The sequence below is a fragment of the Podarcis cretensis genome (assembly GCF_951804945.1).
Source record: "Podarcis cretensis genome assembly, chromosome: 5".
In the NCBI taxonomy this organism is placed as follows: Eukaryota; Metazoa; Chordata; class Lepidosauria; order Squamata; family Lacertidae; genus Podarcis; species Podarcis cretensis.
The window spans coordinates 91,751,717-91,766,758 of record NC_137174.1 but is presented as its reverse complement, the minus strand read 5'-3'; the positions used below and the strand labels follow the sequence as shown (position 1 = coordinate 91,766,758).

The 15,042-nt window shown below is 46.8% G+C and overlaps 1 protein-coding gene across 2 annotated transcripts in view; it reads right to left on the bottom strand.

The window, feature by feature from the left end:
• Nucleotides 1–15,042, bottom strand: part of USP13 (ubiquitin specific peptidase 13) — a 71,712-nt gene extending 56,670 nt beyond the window's left edge. The window contains exons 1-2 of one of the 2 annotated variants that reach the window (XM_079977770.1): nucleotides 14,809–15,042; nucleotides 4,858–4,983 (exon numbers count right to left, since the gene is read on the bottom strand). In XM_079977770.1, coding sequence (XP_079833896.1) covers nucleotides 4,858–4,983; nucleotides 14,809–14,922 — 240 coding nt within the window. In that variant the 5' untranslated portion in view covers nucleotides 14,923–15,042. The remainder of the gene's footprint in view (nucleotides 1–4,857; nucleotides 4,984–14,808) is intronic. The other variant, XM_079977769.1, reaches the window with a different exon arrangement.

Genomic DNA, 15,042 nt, shown 5'->3' with positions numbered 1-15,042 from the left:
CATATAGTTGGAAGAGATCACAGGGGCCATCAGCCACCAGCCCCCCCTTGCCAGACAGAAGACGCCATCGAGCACTCCTGATATATGGTTGTCAGGCCTTTTGTTTAGAAACCTTCAAATGAAGGAGATCTCTCAATGTTGATGTGAACTCAAAATCCTTGACATATGCTTAAGATAAAAATTCAAGATTAACCATCTGTTTTGGAAGGCAATAGGGCAAGGAGGGCAAGAGGTGAGCTGGTAATTAAGATTCCTTGTTGAGACACATGTAAGATATATTACTACTTATTTGTCATTTATAGATAGAAGAATATATAGCTTTTTGATTCCCATAAAAGGGCAAGAAGGAAATGGGTGTATCTTTTGTGATTGGTTCTAGCAAACAGCCAATAGGAATTTTAACCAGGCTGATTGGACAGAGGCAGCCACAGGAGGAGCAAGGGGGCTGGATTAAGGAAATATAAGTGCTGGCCAGAATGGCAAGAGGCCAGGCCAGAGCTTGGTAACCATATACCACTGTGCCTCATATTTATTTGTCTGACAAATAAATTACTATTTTAATTTCTCTATTGCTGCGTTGAATATTTCATTCCAGCTAAGCGTTAACCACAAGCAGGGTGCTACAATAACGCCATACCCTCCGACATTTCTCCAATTAAAACAGGGGTATCCTAAGGAAAAGCGGGTCATTCCAGGGTCAAATCAGAAACCAGGAGGGCTTCTGCAAATCCAGGACTGTCCCTGGAAAATAGGGAGGGTCTGGGTCCGTAACACAGAACACAGAACACTCTCACTGAACTGAAGGCAATGGGATGATTTGGGGGAAGCCAAGACAGACACACTCGTAGGAAACAGATATATATTTGTAGTATTGGTATGGCCAACGTCACATCCCTAGATGCATAAGACGTGGGTGCCAAACCCCCGATCTATTGGGTTGAGTATTGCATCTCATTCTCTGTTACCCAAAATGCAAGCATTTTCATTTAAATCCTTCCAAAAGCTCAAAAGGATTGGAGTCTAAACCAATTTTTCGATGGACATTATGGCAACTGGCAGGTTGTCGAAAGAGGACCATCCCAAAAATAAATAGAAAGCAAATTAAAAAACCCTTGACCCCAAAACCCAAAGTCTATCATGCTTAGCAATGAAGATGTTCCCAATTCTTATAACAACCAAATCATATGTGCTGCTTCTCCAACCATTCCATTGCTACATCTGTCAGCTATCACACTAATCATTGTTAAAAAGGGAGGGGGGGGGACGAAAGAGAGGAGGGAAAATTCTGCCGAAGTGTGAAAACATATCCAGAAAAATGGAGGCTCTGCACTGTAATTCTGTTGCTATCCTGAGACAGCTACTTGAAGCAGTGAATTCTTGCACACACCTTCAGCGTGTAATTCCCAGATATTAGTTTTTCGTGTGTTTTTTTAAATGGAACACTATTTCTAGAGATAACATCCTTGCTATTTATCCCAGAATAAAAGGGGGAGGGCCCTCATCTATCGCTGACTCTCCTTCAACTTTCAGTTTTCCTCTTGAACATGTAAAACAAATGAGAGCTGCTTGACATGTCGCAAGCAAACAAAAATTCATGTGTTTGGTTAAATGCATGTGGACTTAAGATGAACACAGGTGCCTCTCCATCTCATGAGATTAAACTGAGGCTTTTTGGGTGCAAAGCAAGTGCTCTAACACTGATCCCCAAGCCACAGACAGCCCTTCTCACTTCAAGTCCACACACTTTCACCCTGAACAGGTGAGCAGGGGCTCTTGCGCCAACCACATTTTTCCCCCTCCCGTAGTTGAAGTGAGGGTAGGATGCATGTAAACAAACAAGCTGGAAACTTGCTCAAAAGTCTCTATCAGTCTCCACTCCCAGCCAATTGTTTTCTGCCCCTTCACTTAAAGGTGGTTCCTCTTCGAAGATTGCAGAACAGATCTAGGGGTGCATCATTTTCTGTAAAGTGTGAGACAGCTCTCAAAGACTGATGCAGGTTCAGTAGGTGTCATCACCAAAGGATAACCAAAGACATAAGCAGGTGTTCTTTATACAAAAGGCGATACGCTGGGTCCGGAGAACAAGGCAAAGAGCGCAGGGCAAAAGGCTGCAGAGATCAATATCTGGAAGGCCAGGCATATATGCAACATCTCAATTTAAAAAAACTCATCGCAAGGAAAACTGAAATCCCAGCAATAGTTTAGCGAGGCAGAGAGATGGATAGCCTCATTCTCCTAAGAAAGAATTGTAGAGTTGGAATGGGGCCACAAGGGTCATCTAGTCCAACCACCTTTCGATGCATAAATCTCCAACGTGGAACTCAAACCCAAAACCCTGGGATTAAGAGTCTCTTGCTCTGCCAACTGAGCCATCCCGTAGAGCAAAGTTGACAGCCAATTCAGAAATTTTTAAAGTCAATTCAAGCGGGTGATGGTCTAATCACAAAACAGTCTGCAAATTTAAAAAATACACCTGTTATTCCACACAGATATCTTCATTTCAGGGCCTGTTTGGGCAGACTGCAACCACGGCTCATGAAACCAAGAGTAAGCATATTTGAAGAGGGGGGTTTAGAGACACAACTTGGATACCTCCAATAAATCCACATATTATCATATTTATTGTGAGGGGTTAGTGGGGAGGTTCAGAGATGGAACCTCCCTGGTACAGAGTGCAAACAGCTGTGTTTACGTGGTCAACTGGGCAGCAGAAGAATACACGGGCAATCAGAACAGGGTAACCAACTTTGACCTATCATTGCTGGGATGGCGGCTATGTTAGCCTCCTTTGCCAGGGAGGGCTGAAGAGGTTACATGTCTTGTTGACATGTAAACAGTCTTTGAAGCCAAACTTACTGGTACATGTCTTCAGTGCTTACCTTCAACCTGCTGGAAAGATTTCCCTGGAAGGTCAGTGCCAAACACTAACAGCAGCACCGTAAATATTTATCCACGAGACCGGTTGTTGCCCAACCCTTATTATGTGCGCTAGCATTACTATGATTTTCCTCCCAAACTACTTCCCCACCTTCCCATGCATACCAGAACAAGCCTTTTAAAGATTAGGATCGGCAGCACCCACAGCACTGCTCCATGTTAAAAATAAAAATAAAAATACAGTGCTATAGCTACTGCCCTCAGAGTGCACTGTTTCTGGAAGAAGCAGGGCAGCAAACTGTTTCTCCAGAGGAGACCAAGCACAGTGCTATGGCAGCTGCATTTAGATATACAGTCATACCTCGGGTTGAAGTACCTTCAGGTTAAGTATTTTCGGGTTGCGCTCCGCGGCGACCCAGAAGTAACGGTGCGCGTTACTTCCGGGTTTCGCCACTCGCGCATGCGCAGATGCTCAAAATGATGTCACGCGCATGCGGGGAAGCGGCGAATCGTGACCCACGCACACACAGACGCGCAGACACAGGTTACGCTCTGCTCAGGATGCAAACGGGGCTCCGGAATGGATCCTGTTCACATCCAGAGGTACCACTGTATTCTCTTCCTCCTGCTGTTAAAGTGATACAGTGGTACCTCGGGTTACATACGCTTCAGGTTACATACGCTTCAGGTTACATACGCTTCAGGTTACATACCCCGCTAACCTAGAAATAGTGCTTCAGGTTAAGAACTTTGCTTCAGGATAAGAACAGAAATCGGGCTCTGGCGGACACGGCGGCAGCAGGAGGCCCCATTAGCTAAAGTGGTGCTTCAGGTTAAGAACAGTTTCAGGTTAAGAACGGAACTCCGGAACAAATTAAGTACTTAACCTGAGGTACCACTGTACTTGGTCTTTTCAACTAAATGTCACCAGTCCATTTTTTTTTAAAAAAAGAACATGGAAGTGGACTCAAAACAGTGTTGCTGTAACAACAGAAGCAATTTTTATGATTGGTAGGGAGCAGTTGTAAGGGGCAATTACAACTCAGCCACGGGGAGCAGATGAGAGGACAAGTAGAACACTTCATGGCAACCCGAAAAGGTTCTTAACGGCGCTTAGCAAGGGCGATTTGCCCCATCAGCTGAACCACTAATGATAAATATGCCACAGTGAACTTAGCATAGCCTTCCCCATAACTCACCCCACGTAGTCCTTTACTTTATCAGGGGCATTCAACCTCACAACTTAAAGCGGGGATGGGGAACCTGTAGCCCTCCATATGTTATTAGAATACGACTCCCAGCAACCAGTTTCAGATACCAGCATCACCACCAGGGCCGGATTTAGGTTTGATGAGGCCCTAAGCTACTGAAGGTAATGGGGCCCTTTATATATCCAGCTGTCCTTTGTCAACAACAAATTGTCACTGCTTTTTGTGTTGAGTTGTGTTGAGTACTTGCTACAGAGGTACCTCGGGTTACAGACGGGTTACGTGTTTTTGGGTTACGCACCGTGCCGAACCCAGAAGAACCGGAACGGGTTACTTCCGGGTTTCGGCGCTCGCACATGCGCAGAGACCATAAATTGTGCTTTGCGCATACGCAGAAGCGCCAAATCACAACCAGTGCGTGCGCAGACGCGGCGCTGCAGGTTGCAAATGCTGTGGGTTGCAAATGTGCCTCCCGCATGGATCATGTTTGCAACCCAAGGTTCCACTGTATATGGTAATTTATGGACCTAATAGGTATCTAAAACCATTTGCACATAACGTAATTGTTGAACTTATCTTATATTTTGGAAATGTACATCAAGTTTTCTGTCCTTTAATTTTTTTTTTGGGGGGGGGGCCAAGAGAGTGGGGCCCTAAGCTATAGCTTGTTTAGCTTATACATAAATCCGGCACTGCCACTGAGAGGGTGGAGACTACAGCCCTCGTGTTCTGCTTGTGGGACTTCAGATGTGTTGGCCCCAACAGCACCTACCTCTTTCATGTGCCGCTTCAAATGCATGTACACACACTGACCCGTCTTCCGATAGTGCCTTTCCACATGTTCTCTTCCAAATCCCAGGAAGGTGTTCATGCACACATACAGGCCTCCTTCGGAATCCTGAAAAGAAGAAGAGAGAGAGAGAGAGCGGTTACATCGTGAAAGAAATCTGATCGAATCCTTCAGCATGAAGGTAGGAGCCCCTACTGGATTAGACCAAAGGCCTGCCTAGTCCAAAGAAGTGTTTTCACAGTGGCCCACCAGAGGCCTATAGGAAACATGCACGCACGTCCAGAGCATAACAGCACTCTCCCCTTCTGTACCGGCTCCACCTGGTACGCAGGCTGAGACCCTACCTGCCCACGGACTGTCTCGCCAGAGTGGTGCATGCTCTGGTTATCTCCCGCTTGGACTACTGCAACGCGCTCTACGTGGGGCTACCTTTGAAGGTGACCTGGAAACTGCAATTAATCCAGAATGCGGCAGCTAGACTGGTGACTGGGAGTGGCCGCCGGGACCACATAACACCGGTCCTGAGAGATCTGCATTGGCTCCCAGTACGTTTCCGAGCACAATTCAAAGTGTCAGTGCTGACCTTTAAAGCCCTAAATGGCCTCGGTCCAGTATACCTGAAGGAGCGTCTCCACCCCCATCATTCAGCCTGGACACTGAGGTCTAGCACCAAGGGCCTTCTGGCGGTTCCCTCATTGCGAGAAGTGAGGTTACAGGGAACCAGACAGAGGGCCTTCTTGGTAGTGGTGTCCACCCTGTGGAACACCCTCCCTTCAGATGTGAAGGAAATAAGCAGCTATCCTATCTTCAAAAGACATCTGAAGGCAGCCCTGTTCAGGGAAGTTTTTAATATTTAATGCTGTACTGTTTTTAACACTTGATTGGGAGCCGCCCAGAGTGGCTGGGGAAACTCAGCCAGGTGGGCGGGGTATAAATAATAATAATAATAATATGTTGTTGTTGTTGTTGTTGTTGTTGTTGTTGTTGTTGTTGTTATTCTGCAGTTTCCAGCAAGCGGCTTCAGAGGAAGAACAGAGTCGTCATGGCTCGTGGTCATTGGTAGCCTCATCCTCCATGAATTTGCCCTGTACTCTTTTAAAGTCATCTAAGTTGGCGGCCATCATTGCATCTTGTGGGATTGAGTTCCATAGATTAACCATGTGTCGCATGAATAAGTATTTTCCTTTGCCTTTCCTAATTCTCCTAATATTCAGCTTCATTGGAGCTTCCGCGAGTTCTAGTGTTAAGAATGAGGTATCTAACTGTTGGAGGTGCAATTGGGATAATGCTTCTCTAAAACGTATGGGTTTTTTACATTGTCCTATATTGAAAGATTTTTGGCAGAAGGTAACTGAAACTATGAACAGAACTTTACGGAACAACCTTACATTTACAGAGCAAGATATCCTCTTGAATTATATACCCAGCACATGGAACCTTACGAAAGGACAATACGACTGGACAATATGAGTCACCTTCAAAGGTAGCCCCACACAGAGCCCATTGCAGTAGTCCATACGAGGATCCTCACTATGATATTCCAATAAATCAGTGCGAGTAAGAACGTCCCTAAATGATCTAGTCAGCCTTTTGCCTAAAATTGGTAAATTTTCACAACCTGGATTGTGGAAGATGATATGCCAATGCTGTTTAATAACTCTTGCAATAGAGGATAAACAATTATACTCTATAGAACTGAAAATCCTGTTCTGTTCATTCTTGGGTTTCAATATCAACAAACCCTGTCTGGAAATTATTTTAGCCCTATCAGGGGCTGTTTGAATTATAGTCTGTGGATAGCCTCTATCCCTTAATGAAGAGGAAAGAGATGCAGCATTTTAAAAATTTTAAATTTTAAAAAATTCGGATTCAGGAGAAGAATTTCTTTTCAATCTAATAAACTGACTGAACGGGAACCTTATATCCAAAGGGTTTGAATACTGAATTCGACCTGAGGTGCTATGTACTGTTGTTTGGTTGTAACAGAAAAGTGTTGCCGCAGCTTTACGCACCTTTAACCATGTGATGATGGATTCTATACACCTGTACTGTATTTAACTGCTTGTTATGAATCTGAACACTAGCTGTGCCTGTGAATACCTTCTTTATCCTGAGCAAACCGTTTTGTATGATTGGGTAAGGTATAGTATGAGACTGATATTTTCTAATTTTTATGGTTTACCACACGTTGTAACTGGAGTCCTGTTTTGTATCATGCAGCTTTTCGGACTGATGAAGCGTGTAGCGAAACCTGTAATATATCCGGAGAACAGATCTCCTTTTGCCCAATTGCGCTATTCTCACCAGGGTGGGGGCTTTGATTTGCCTTCCCGTGACTGATCCATGTACACGGCTTTGTGTTTCCAACTCAAGACCCATTGAAGAACATCTCATCCAGTTCAATCTTTGAAAAACAGCTTTGAAAAACTTTTTTCATATTCTCCAGTGTGCTACCCTTGCCATTGTGGTGGCACGGGGTTGCCATTCCATGATTGGACTTACGATACTTGTTGAACGGTTCATTTATCCAGTCTGTATAACGTTTACTGTACATGTAACTTGTTAAGATAGAGTTGTACATTTATCCACTCCATGTTTACAATATCTCCAGGCTTTGTCTTGCACATGGCACCTAAAATATGGGCTTACATGCGGTGTTAGAAATTACCCAGGTGCCAGGTGCCTTTTGCGACCGGCGCGGGTTCAAGTGCGACCATGTGGAGATCTCTGGGTGCTTGGTTAGCGACTGATATCTCCATCTAGCTGGCCCCTCCAGCTTTCTTAAGGTCACCTTGGAATCAGGCAAGGTTCTATCTCAAAGGATGTCCCCAAGCGCATAACTTTACTACTGGCTATTCACTTGCTGGTGTTAAAAAATTAAGCTGTTTCCTGTCCACCTAATGGGACTAGTGTTGCCGTTGAAGCAAAACCTACACAGAACACCAATGCACAGTGCCAGCCTCTGCCCCAAGGGATCTGACAGTCACTGTGTAGTGCATGTCATGCGCAGCAAATATTAAAATCACAGCGCCCCTGCCTCTCCATCCACACCTGCCATCCATCGTAAGGGCATACATTTTCCTTATGTATAAATATAGCCCCAATCCATAGCCTGGCAAAATGGACTGGACTACGACACATTTTTGTCCCATTTAAGCGAATGGAAACAGGTCAGAGGAAGTTGCCTTAGCAAAGTGGTAGCCTGAGCATTTTGCAAGGCAGAAACTTCCTCCAGCTGGTCTACCTTAAGCATGCAAACCTTGACACTGTTTTGGAATTTTCTTTGGCCTTTCCCAATCAGTGTGAGTCTCTGCTCAGAGAGCTGCTGGGCGACACTTGAGATCTGAAGTGTGTGGGTTATAAAAAGAACCTGCTTTCCACTGGGAGGTGATAAGCACCAGGCAGCTGAGTCACTTTTGAATCCCATATAGATTCTCGATCAAAATGTCACAAAACAAAATAGAAAAAAGAGGCCGATCAAACATCTAAAAAAGTTGGATGAGTCTCGTACAGGCACCTCATTTTTTTTATCCCAAAAAACAAACAAACCCACTGTGTGCAAACCATTAAATTATAATGTACGAAATCTGGAGATTGGCAACATGCGCAAGTGAGCACAGACAGTCCAAAATGAACTCAGAGAGATACCAGCAAAGTGACAATTTTGAACCAGTGAAGTAGGGAAATAATGTGTCTATTTTGGGGAACATTCAAAATTCACATGGAATTATGGGTATCCACATGTGTTCATTCAGGTGTGTGAGAGTGTGTATAATTTCCTTGCCCAATCAGAGCCTAAGTCAGCATGAGGTGCCCTCGGGCAGTTGCTGAGAAGCCAGCAAACCAGCAAATATGTTTAGTGAGGCTGCCTTGGGGCCATCACTCTGCCAGGGGCATTGTAGGAGGTTAAAATGCTGAGATCACCAGCAGCAGCATGCCTGCTGGAGCCCACAAGCACAGATAGAGCATTGGGGGTGGGGGGGATTGGCTAAGAAGCCTGTCCAGTTCCCAACTTTGCTGCACTCTAGTGTGACTGATCATCAGGATCCTGGGGTTATATATATTGAACCAGGCTTAATAGCTGGTGTCACAAATTGCAAGGAATGGGCCTAAATCCACACTAGTGATGTCCCTGAATGAACCCTTTTCCCTATGCCCATTAAGAGGCACAATGAGAGGCACAAATACAAGATGGGTGACACCTGGCTTGAGAGCAGTACATGTGAAAAGGATCTAGGAGTCTTGGTTGACCACAAACTTGACATGAGCCAACAGTGTGACGCGGCAGCTAAAAAAGCCAATGCAATTCTGGGCTGCATCAATAGGAGTATAGCATCTAGATCAAGGGAAGTAATAGTGCCACTGTATTCTGCTCTGGTCAGACCTCACCTGGAGTACTGTGTCCAGTTCTGGGCATCACAGTTCAAGAAGGACAGTGACAAACTGGAACGTGTCCAGAGGAGGACAACCAAAATGGTCAAAGGCCTGGAAACGATGCCTTATGAGGAACAGCTAAGGGAGCTGGGCATGTTTAGCCTGGAGAAGAGGAGGTTAAGGGGTGATACGATAGCCATGTTCAAATATATAAAAGGATGTCACATAGAGGAGGGAGAAAGGTTGTTTTCTGCTGCTCCAGAGAAGCGGACGCGGAGCAATGGCTCCAAACTACAAGAAAGAAGATTCCACCTAAACATTAGGAGGAACTTCCTGACAGTGAGAGCTGTTCGACAGTGGAATTTGCTGCCAAGGAGTGTGGTGGAGTCTCCTTCTTTGGAGGTCTTTAAGCAGAGGCTTGACAACCATATGTCAGGAGTGCTCTGATGGTGTTTCCTGCTTGGCAGGGGGTTGGACTCGATGGCCCTTGTGGTCTCTTCCAACTCTATGATTCTATGATTCTAAGTGAATTGTGAAAATGCGCTTCTAATGAGGAGGAAATAACACACCAAGCTGCAAAGGAAGAATGGACAAAACCTGCCTTCTATCCCCAATGCTTGGGAGACCACAGTTCCTCCATTTTCATTTCACGTGCCCTTTCCTCCAATATTCACAAACCAACAACCAGGGCCGTCTTACCCATAGGCGCTAGGGGCGTGGGGCACCCGGGAGCTGAGCTCTCAGCGGCGCCAGGCCAAGAGTCTGGGGCCCGAGAGTTGAGTCCGGGGAAGAGCCCAACCGTCGGTCAGAGCGCCGTAGCAGGTTCTTCTGCTGCAAGCGGCTCTGTGCTGCAAGTTTGGGGCGACCGAGCCAGTGAGGCGCTGAGGCGGCCAGCCGACTCCACCCTCCTGCGCACCTGGGACTTAAGACAGCCCTGCCACCAATGCAGTTTAGGAATAGTAGAGCAGGAATAAGCATGCATTGCAAGATAGGAAAGTAACTGTCTATTTTTAAACCGTCTGTATTAGAGCGTACGTATTCAAAAACTACAACAATCGTAGCTGACATTACATTACACAGAGAGGCATTAAAAATGAGCTGCTTTTCTCCTCCTGTAGTCTGAACTGGTGCATTCCTGGAGGACCGGACCACAAACTTTTTCCATATGAAAAGTGCTTGTAAGCTGTGATTGAGGCAATAGCCATTTTACCTTAAGAGACTTCGCATATACGCCATTCAGTGCCTGTTGGAGCCACTGAAATCTTGTGACAGCTGTTGCCCAACTTAGATGCCAACACAACACTTTCCGATTATGCTGGGCCTGCTGTTGTCTGCTGCTGCAATGCAGACAGGCCGTGGGACACAGCAAGCTCAGAACCTGTAAGGATGTGCTGAATAAGGACAATCAAACCCCCACAGAAAGTGCTGGGCAAATATCTGTGGACAGGTAAATTAGAACCCTGAACTTGTGATCACTCAGTGCGGACACCCTTTAGCCAGAATTCTGTACAGTGGTACCTCGGGTTAAGTACTTAATTCGTTCCGGAAGTCTGTACCTAACCTGAAACTGTTCTTAACCTGAAGCACCACTTTAGCTAATGGAACCTCCCGCTGCCGCCGCGCCACCGCCACGCAATTTCTGTTCTCAACCTGAAGCACTATTTCTGGGTTAGCGGAGTGTGTAACCTGAAGTGTATGTAACCTGAAGCATATGTAACCCAAGGTACCACTGTACATGCAATCCAGAACAATAACAAAGGGTAAAAAAAGGTATTTCACCCAACTCCAAAGTATTTATGTAGCTTCTAATACATAATCTGTTGCCAAATTTCTAGGCATTTTAATTTTTATTTAAAAGCAGCTAACAACACGTTGTTCCAAATTGGACTGAAGAAGGGGGTGCAGCTGGTTCAACAAATTCCCAGAGCTATATCACCCCTGCAAACTGCTGTTTACCACACTAAGACAGGCACGCACACACACACACATACTCATAAGCAAATTAGGAACCAGGGGAGTGATTAAACATAATCACAGACTAATTAAAAGGAACATAAGCACTGTGTGCCTATCTGTGTGTTTATTAATTAGAATTATATTGGGCCTGTGAATTGTGCCACTCTCCATAAAAGTGTGCAAGTAAGCACTGTACAGAAGGCTCTGCCAAGTTACAGAAGGCCGGCCAGAAGGCTAGCAAGAGACCCCAGAGGATGAAAAAGTATCTGTGTCTAATCAATTATTTCAAAATCCCTGAGGGAGGAAGAACACGAGGTTCATATGAAACCAGCCAGCAACGTGCCCTCTGTTCAGCTGTGACAGACTAGCTGTAAATCAGGATCGCAAAGTAAAATAAGAACGCCAAACTTGGAGACCCAAGAACTTTGGAAAACTTTTTCCCAAAGAAGTAAACCTACTCAATATCCACTTCGTGGTCTTTAGTTTCAGCTGCACTGGAAAAGCAAGTCTGGTTCAAGCTAATTTTAAAAGGAGAATTTACACCTGCAGCCCTCACTATCCCAAGCCACTTGTACTTTGCAATGCGCTGAAACAGGGGGGCCTTCAGGAAATCCCAGTTGGTTGTTGCACAGTTGCTGCACCCCCCGCCCCACTCCCAAAATACAAACACTTCTATGTTGCTAAATCCAGCAGCTCCTAAATGTAGACATACAAACACTGCACTCCAGGCAGCATGAAAGCAGCTTTATCACTGGGAAACGGGGGCGAATTTCTATCTTCCAAGGAGAAGGGCTACCTGGAACTCTTTCATACATTGCAACATTTCCAACACAGAAAGCAATCGTGCATGTGTGCATCCTAAAACATAACACAGCAAAACATACACATGTCCAGTCACCACATGAAACAACCCAATCATGGATTTGTATGCTACAGTGGTACCTCGCAAGACGAAATTAATTCGTTCTGCGAGTTTTTTCGTCTTGCGAATTTTTCGTCTTGCGAAGCACGGATTTTGGAAAAGCTTCAAAAATCACCAAAGTCTTCAAAAACCTCAAAAAAGGCTACCACACCGCGTGCTATGAGTTGCTCCTCGAAGTCAAGTCGCAACTGCACCCCCTGAATGTACCCTGGGTATTAACGGTTTTAAGAAAAAGGAAACAAACTTGCAAGACGTTTTCGTCTTGCGAAGCAAGCCCATAGGGAAATTCGTCTTGCGAAGCAGCTCAAAAAACGAAAAACTCTTTCGTCTTGCGAGTTTTTTGTCTTATGAGGCATTCGTCTTGCGGGGCACCACTGTATTTCCTGGACAGAAGCTGCCTTGCATCTAAACCTTTGCTGTCTGCACTGACTGGCTAGCAAGCGTTCAGACATGGTTCTTTCCTATTCAGCTCTGGAGGTGCCAGGAACCTTCTGCACACCAAGCAAGTGTTACAATGAGCCATTACAAGTGTGTGAAGTAGACAAGAGGCAGTCCACCGTATTCCTGTGATCTGTTTTAACTATTTTTAATTCTGAGTTTTAAAACTGCTACAACCTTCCCTGGGACCTACGGGTGAAAAGCAGGCAATGAATTCAACAACAATAATAATACAGAGTTGAACCCCAGCACCTGGTTTTCAGTATCCGGCTGCCACTGAAGATGGAGGTTCTGTTTTGTTGTCAAACCTAAAATATTTTTCCAGTTTGGGGGAGAATATTAAGAGAGAGCTCCCTAAGGGTGAATTAAAGGGGTAGGCTTACAGGTAAGGAGCACAAAGGATTGGGGATGGGGGGGGATATTATGTAGTCAAGGAGGAGGGCACAGACTGGCAGCAAAAGAGTGATGCATTCTGGGTTAAGTAACCAGAGGCAGGAATTATTTAAGTTGCCATAGGTGGGGGAGACATTGCAACCGGTACCAATTATGGAATGTAGGGTAGGAGGGACACTATTCAACTAGCCTAGGCACCAGAAATTGGGGGTGCGGCTGGGGAAACAGGTGGAATTGGGAAGTGAGAGACCGGCAACCTGAATATAACAGAGGACACTCCACGATTCCAGGTAGATGCTGAGAGACACAGTTTGCAAATTCCCAAGTTTCAAGGTGGGAGCTATGAAAAAAGGGAGGTTTGTTAAGGGGCAATGGGGACCATGAGAGGTTGAGGGAGAGTACAAAGGCATGGAGGGAGTAACCCATTGACCCAGATACTGAGGGAGTGTCAGGCTGAAGTAAAGGTAAAGGGAAAGGGACCCCTGACCATTAGGTCCAGTCGTGACCGACTCTGGGGTTGCGGCGCTCATCTCGCTTTATTGGCCGAGGGAGCCGGCGTACAGCTTCAGGGTCATGTGGCCAGCATGACTAAGCCGCTTCTGGCGAACCAGAGCAGAGCACGGAAACACCGTTTACCTTCCCGCTGGAGCGGTACCTATTTATCTACTTGCACTTTGACGTGCTTTCGAACTGCTAGGTTGGCAGGAGCAGGGACCGAGCAACGGGAGCTCACCCCGGCACGGGGATTCGAACCGCCAACCTTCTGATCGGCAAGTCCTAGGCTCTGTGGTTTAACCCACAGCGCCACCCGCGTAGCCACTGCTAAATCCGCCTCTGGACCCACATGGGAAAGACCAAGATAGTAACAGTGGAGCGTTAGACATTGGGGCAACAGGCCTAGGAGCATCATGAGAAGATACAAAGGAACCAAAGAGAAAAAGCTTGCAGGTAGACAGCAACGACAGACCCAAACATGGGAAACTAATTGTCAAGGGGGGAAACCTATGGCCCTATGGGGTGGGGCGGAAGGCAACACAGAGCTCCTTGGGAATACAGGCCCTGATGGGGAGAGGCACCCTACAAAATAGAAAACCTGACCCGCTAACAGAAGGATGTGAGGAATGGGGGAAGACCAGAGGGATATGGGGGGGGGCAGGCACCCTACTAAGCAGAACCGGGGGTGCCAACTTGAATAAAATATTGGGGGGGCAGGCTAGACCTGCCCCACATAATCAATCACCCCCCACACACCATTTGAATGGCAATGCCCATCAACTGGGGTGGGGTACCTTCAAATATTTTATGGGGGGGCAAAAGAACCTCAGCCCCTAGGAGTTGGCTCCTATGCACCCTACTAAGTAGAACAAGAGAGGGATATTGGGGGGGGAGCACACTACTAAGTAGAAGAGAGGGATATGGGGTAGGGGAGAAGCACCCTAAGTAGAAACAGACGGGATATGGGGTGATGGGAGGGGGCCCTACTAAGTAGAATAGAGGGACGTGGGAGAGGCAATGGGGGCATCTTCTCTGGGGCTACCGGGAGCCAACGGGGCACCCTGAGAAGGGGATTGAGGGTCAAACAACGCGGGGGGGGGGACCGAGGAGGGATGCCAATACTCTGTGGGGCCCAGAACCCTATGAAAAGTGGGGAGGGGGGAGGAAGTAGAGGGCGGCGGAGGAGCCTATGAGAAGTGGGGAGGGGGGGACTGGTGGGAGGTGTCCCCAGGAGCCTTGTGGAGAGCTTTGGGTGGGGAAGAGGATAATTAATAATAATAATAATAATAGTGTGGGGACTTGGGGGGCGGAGGGCGCAGGAGGGACCCCCTTGCCGGGCGAGGAGCCTCACTTACGGGCGAGTCGTAGGAGAAGGAGCACTCGGTCTTGTAGACGCGGTCGCCGGCCTTGGGCACCCGGATCGTGGGCATGTAGGGCACCAGCAGCTCGCCCACGTCCCCCGCCGCCATCTGCGACTGCCGGCCGCTCCCCGAGAGCGCGCCCGGCTCCAGGCTCCCGCCGGTGGGTCAGCAGAGAGGAGCGCAGCCGGCCGAGCCCCGCGGAGGAGCAGGAGGAGGAGGCGGCGGCGG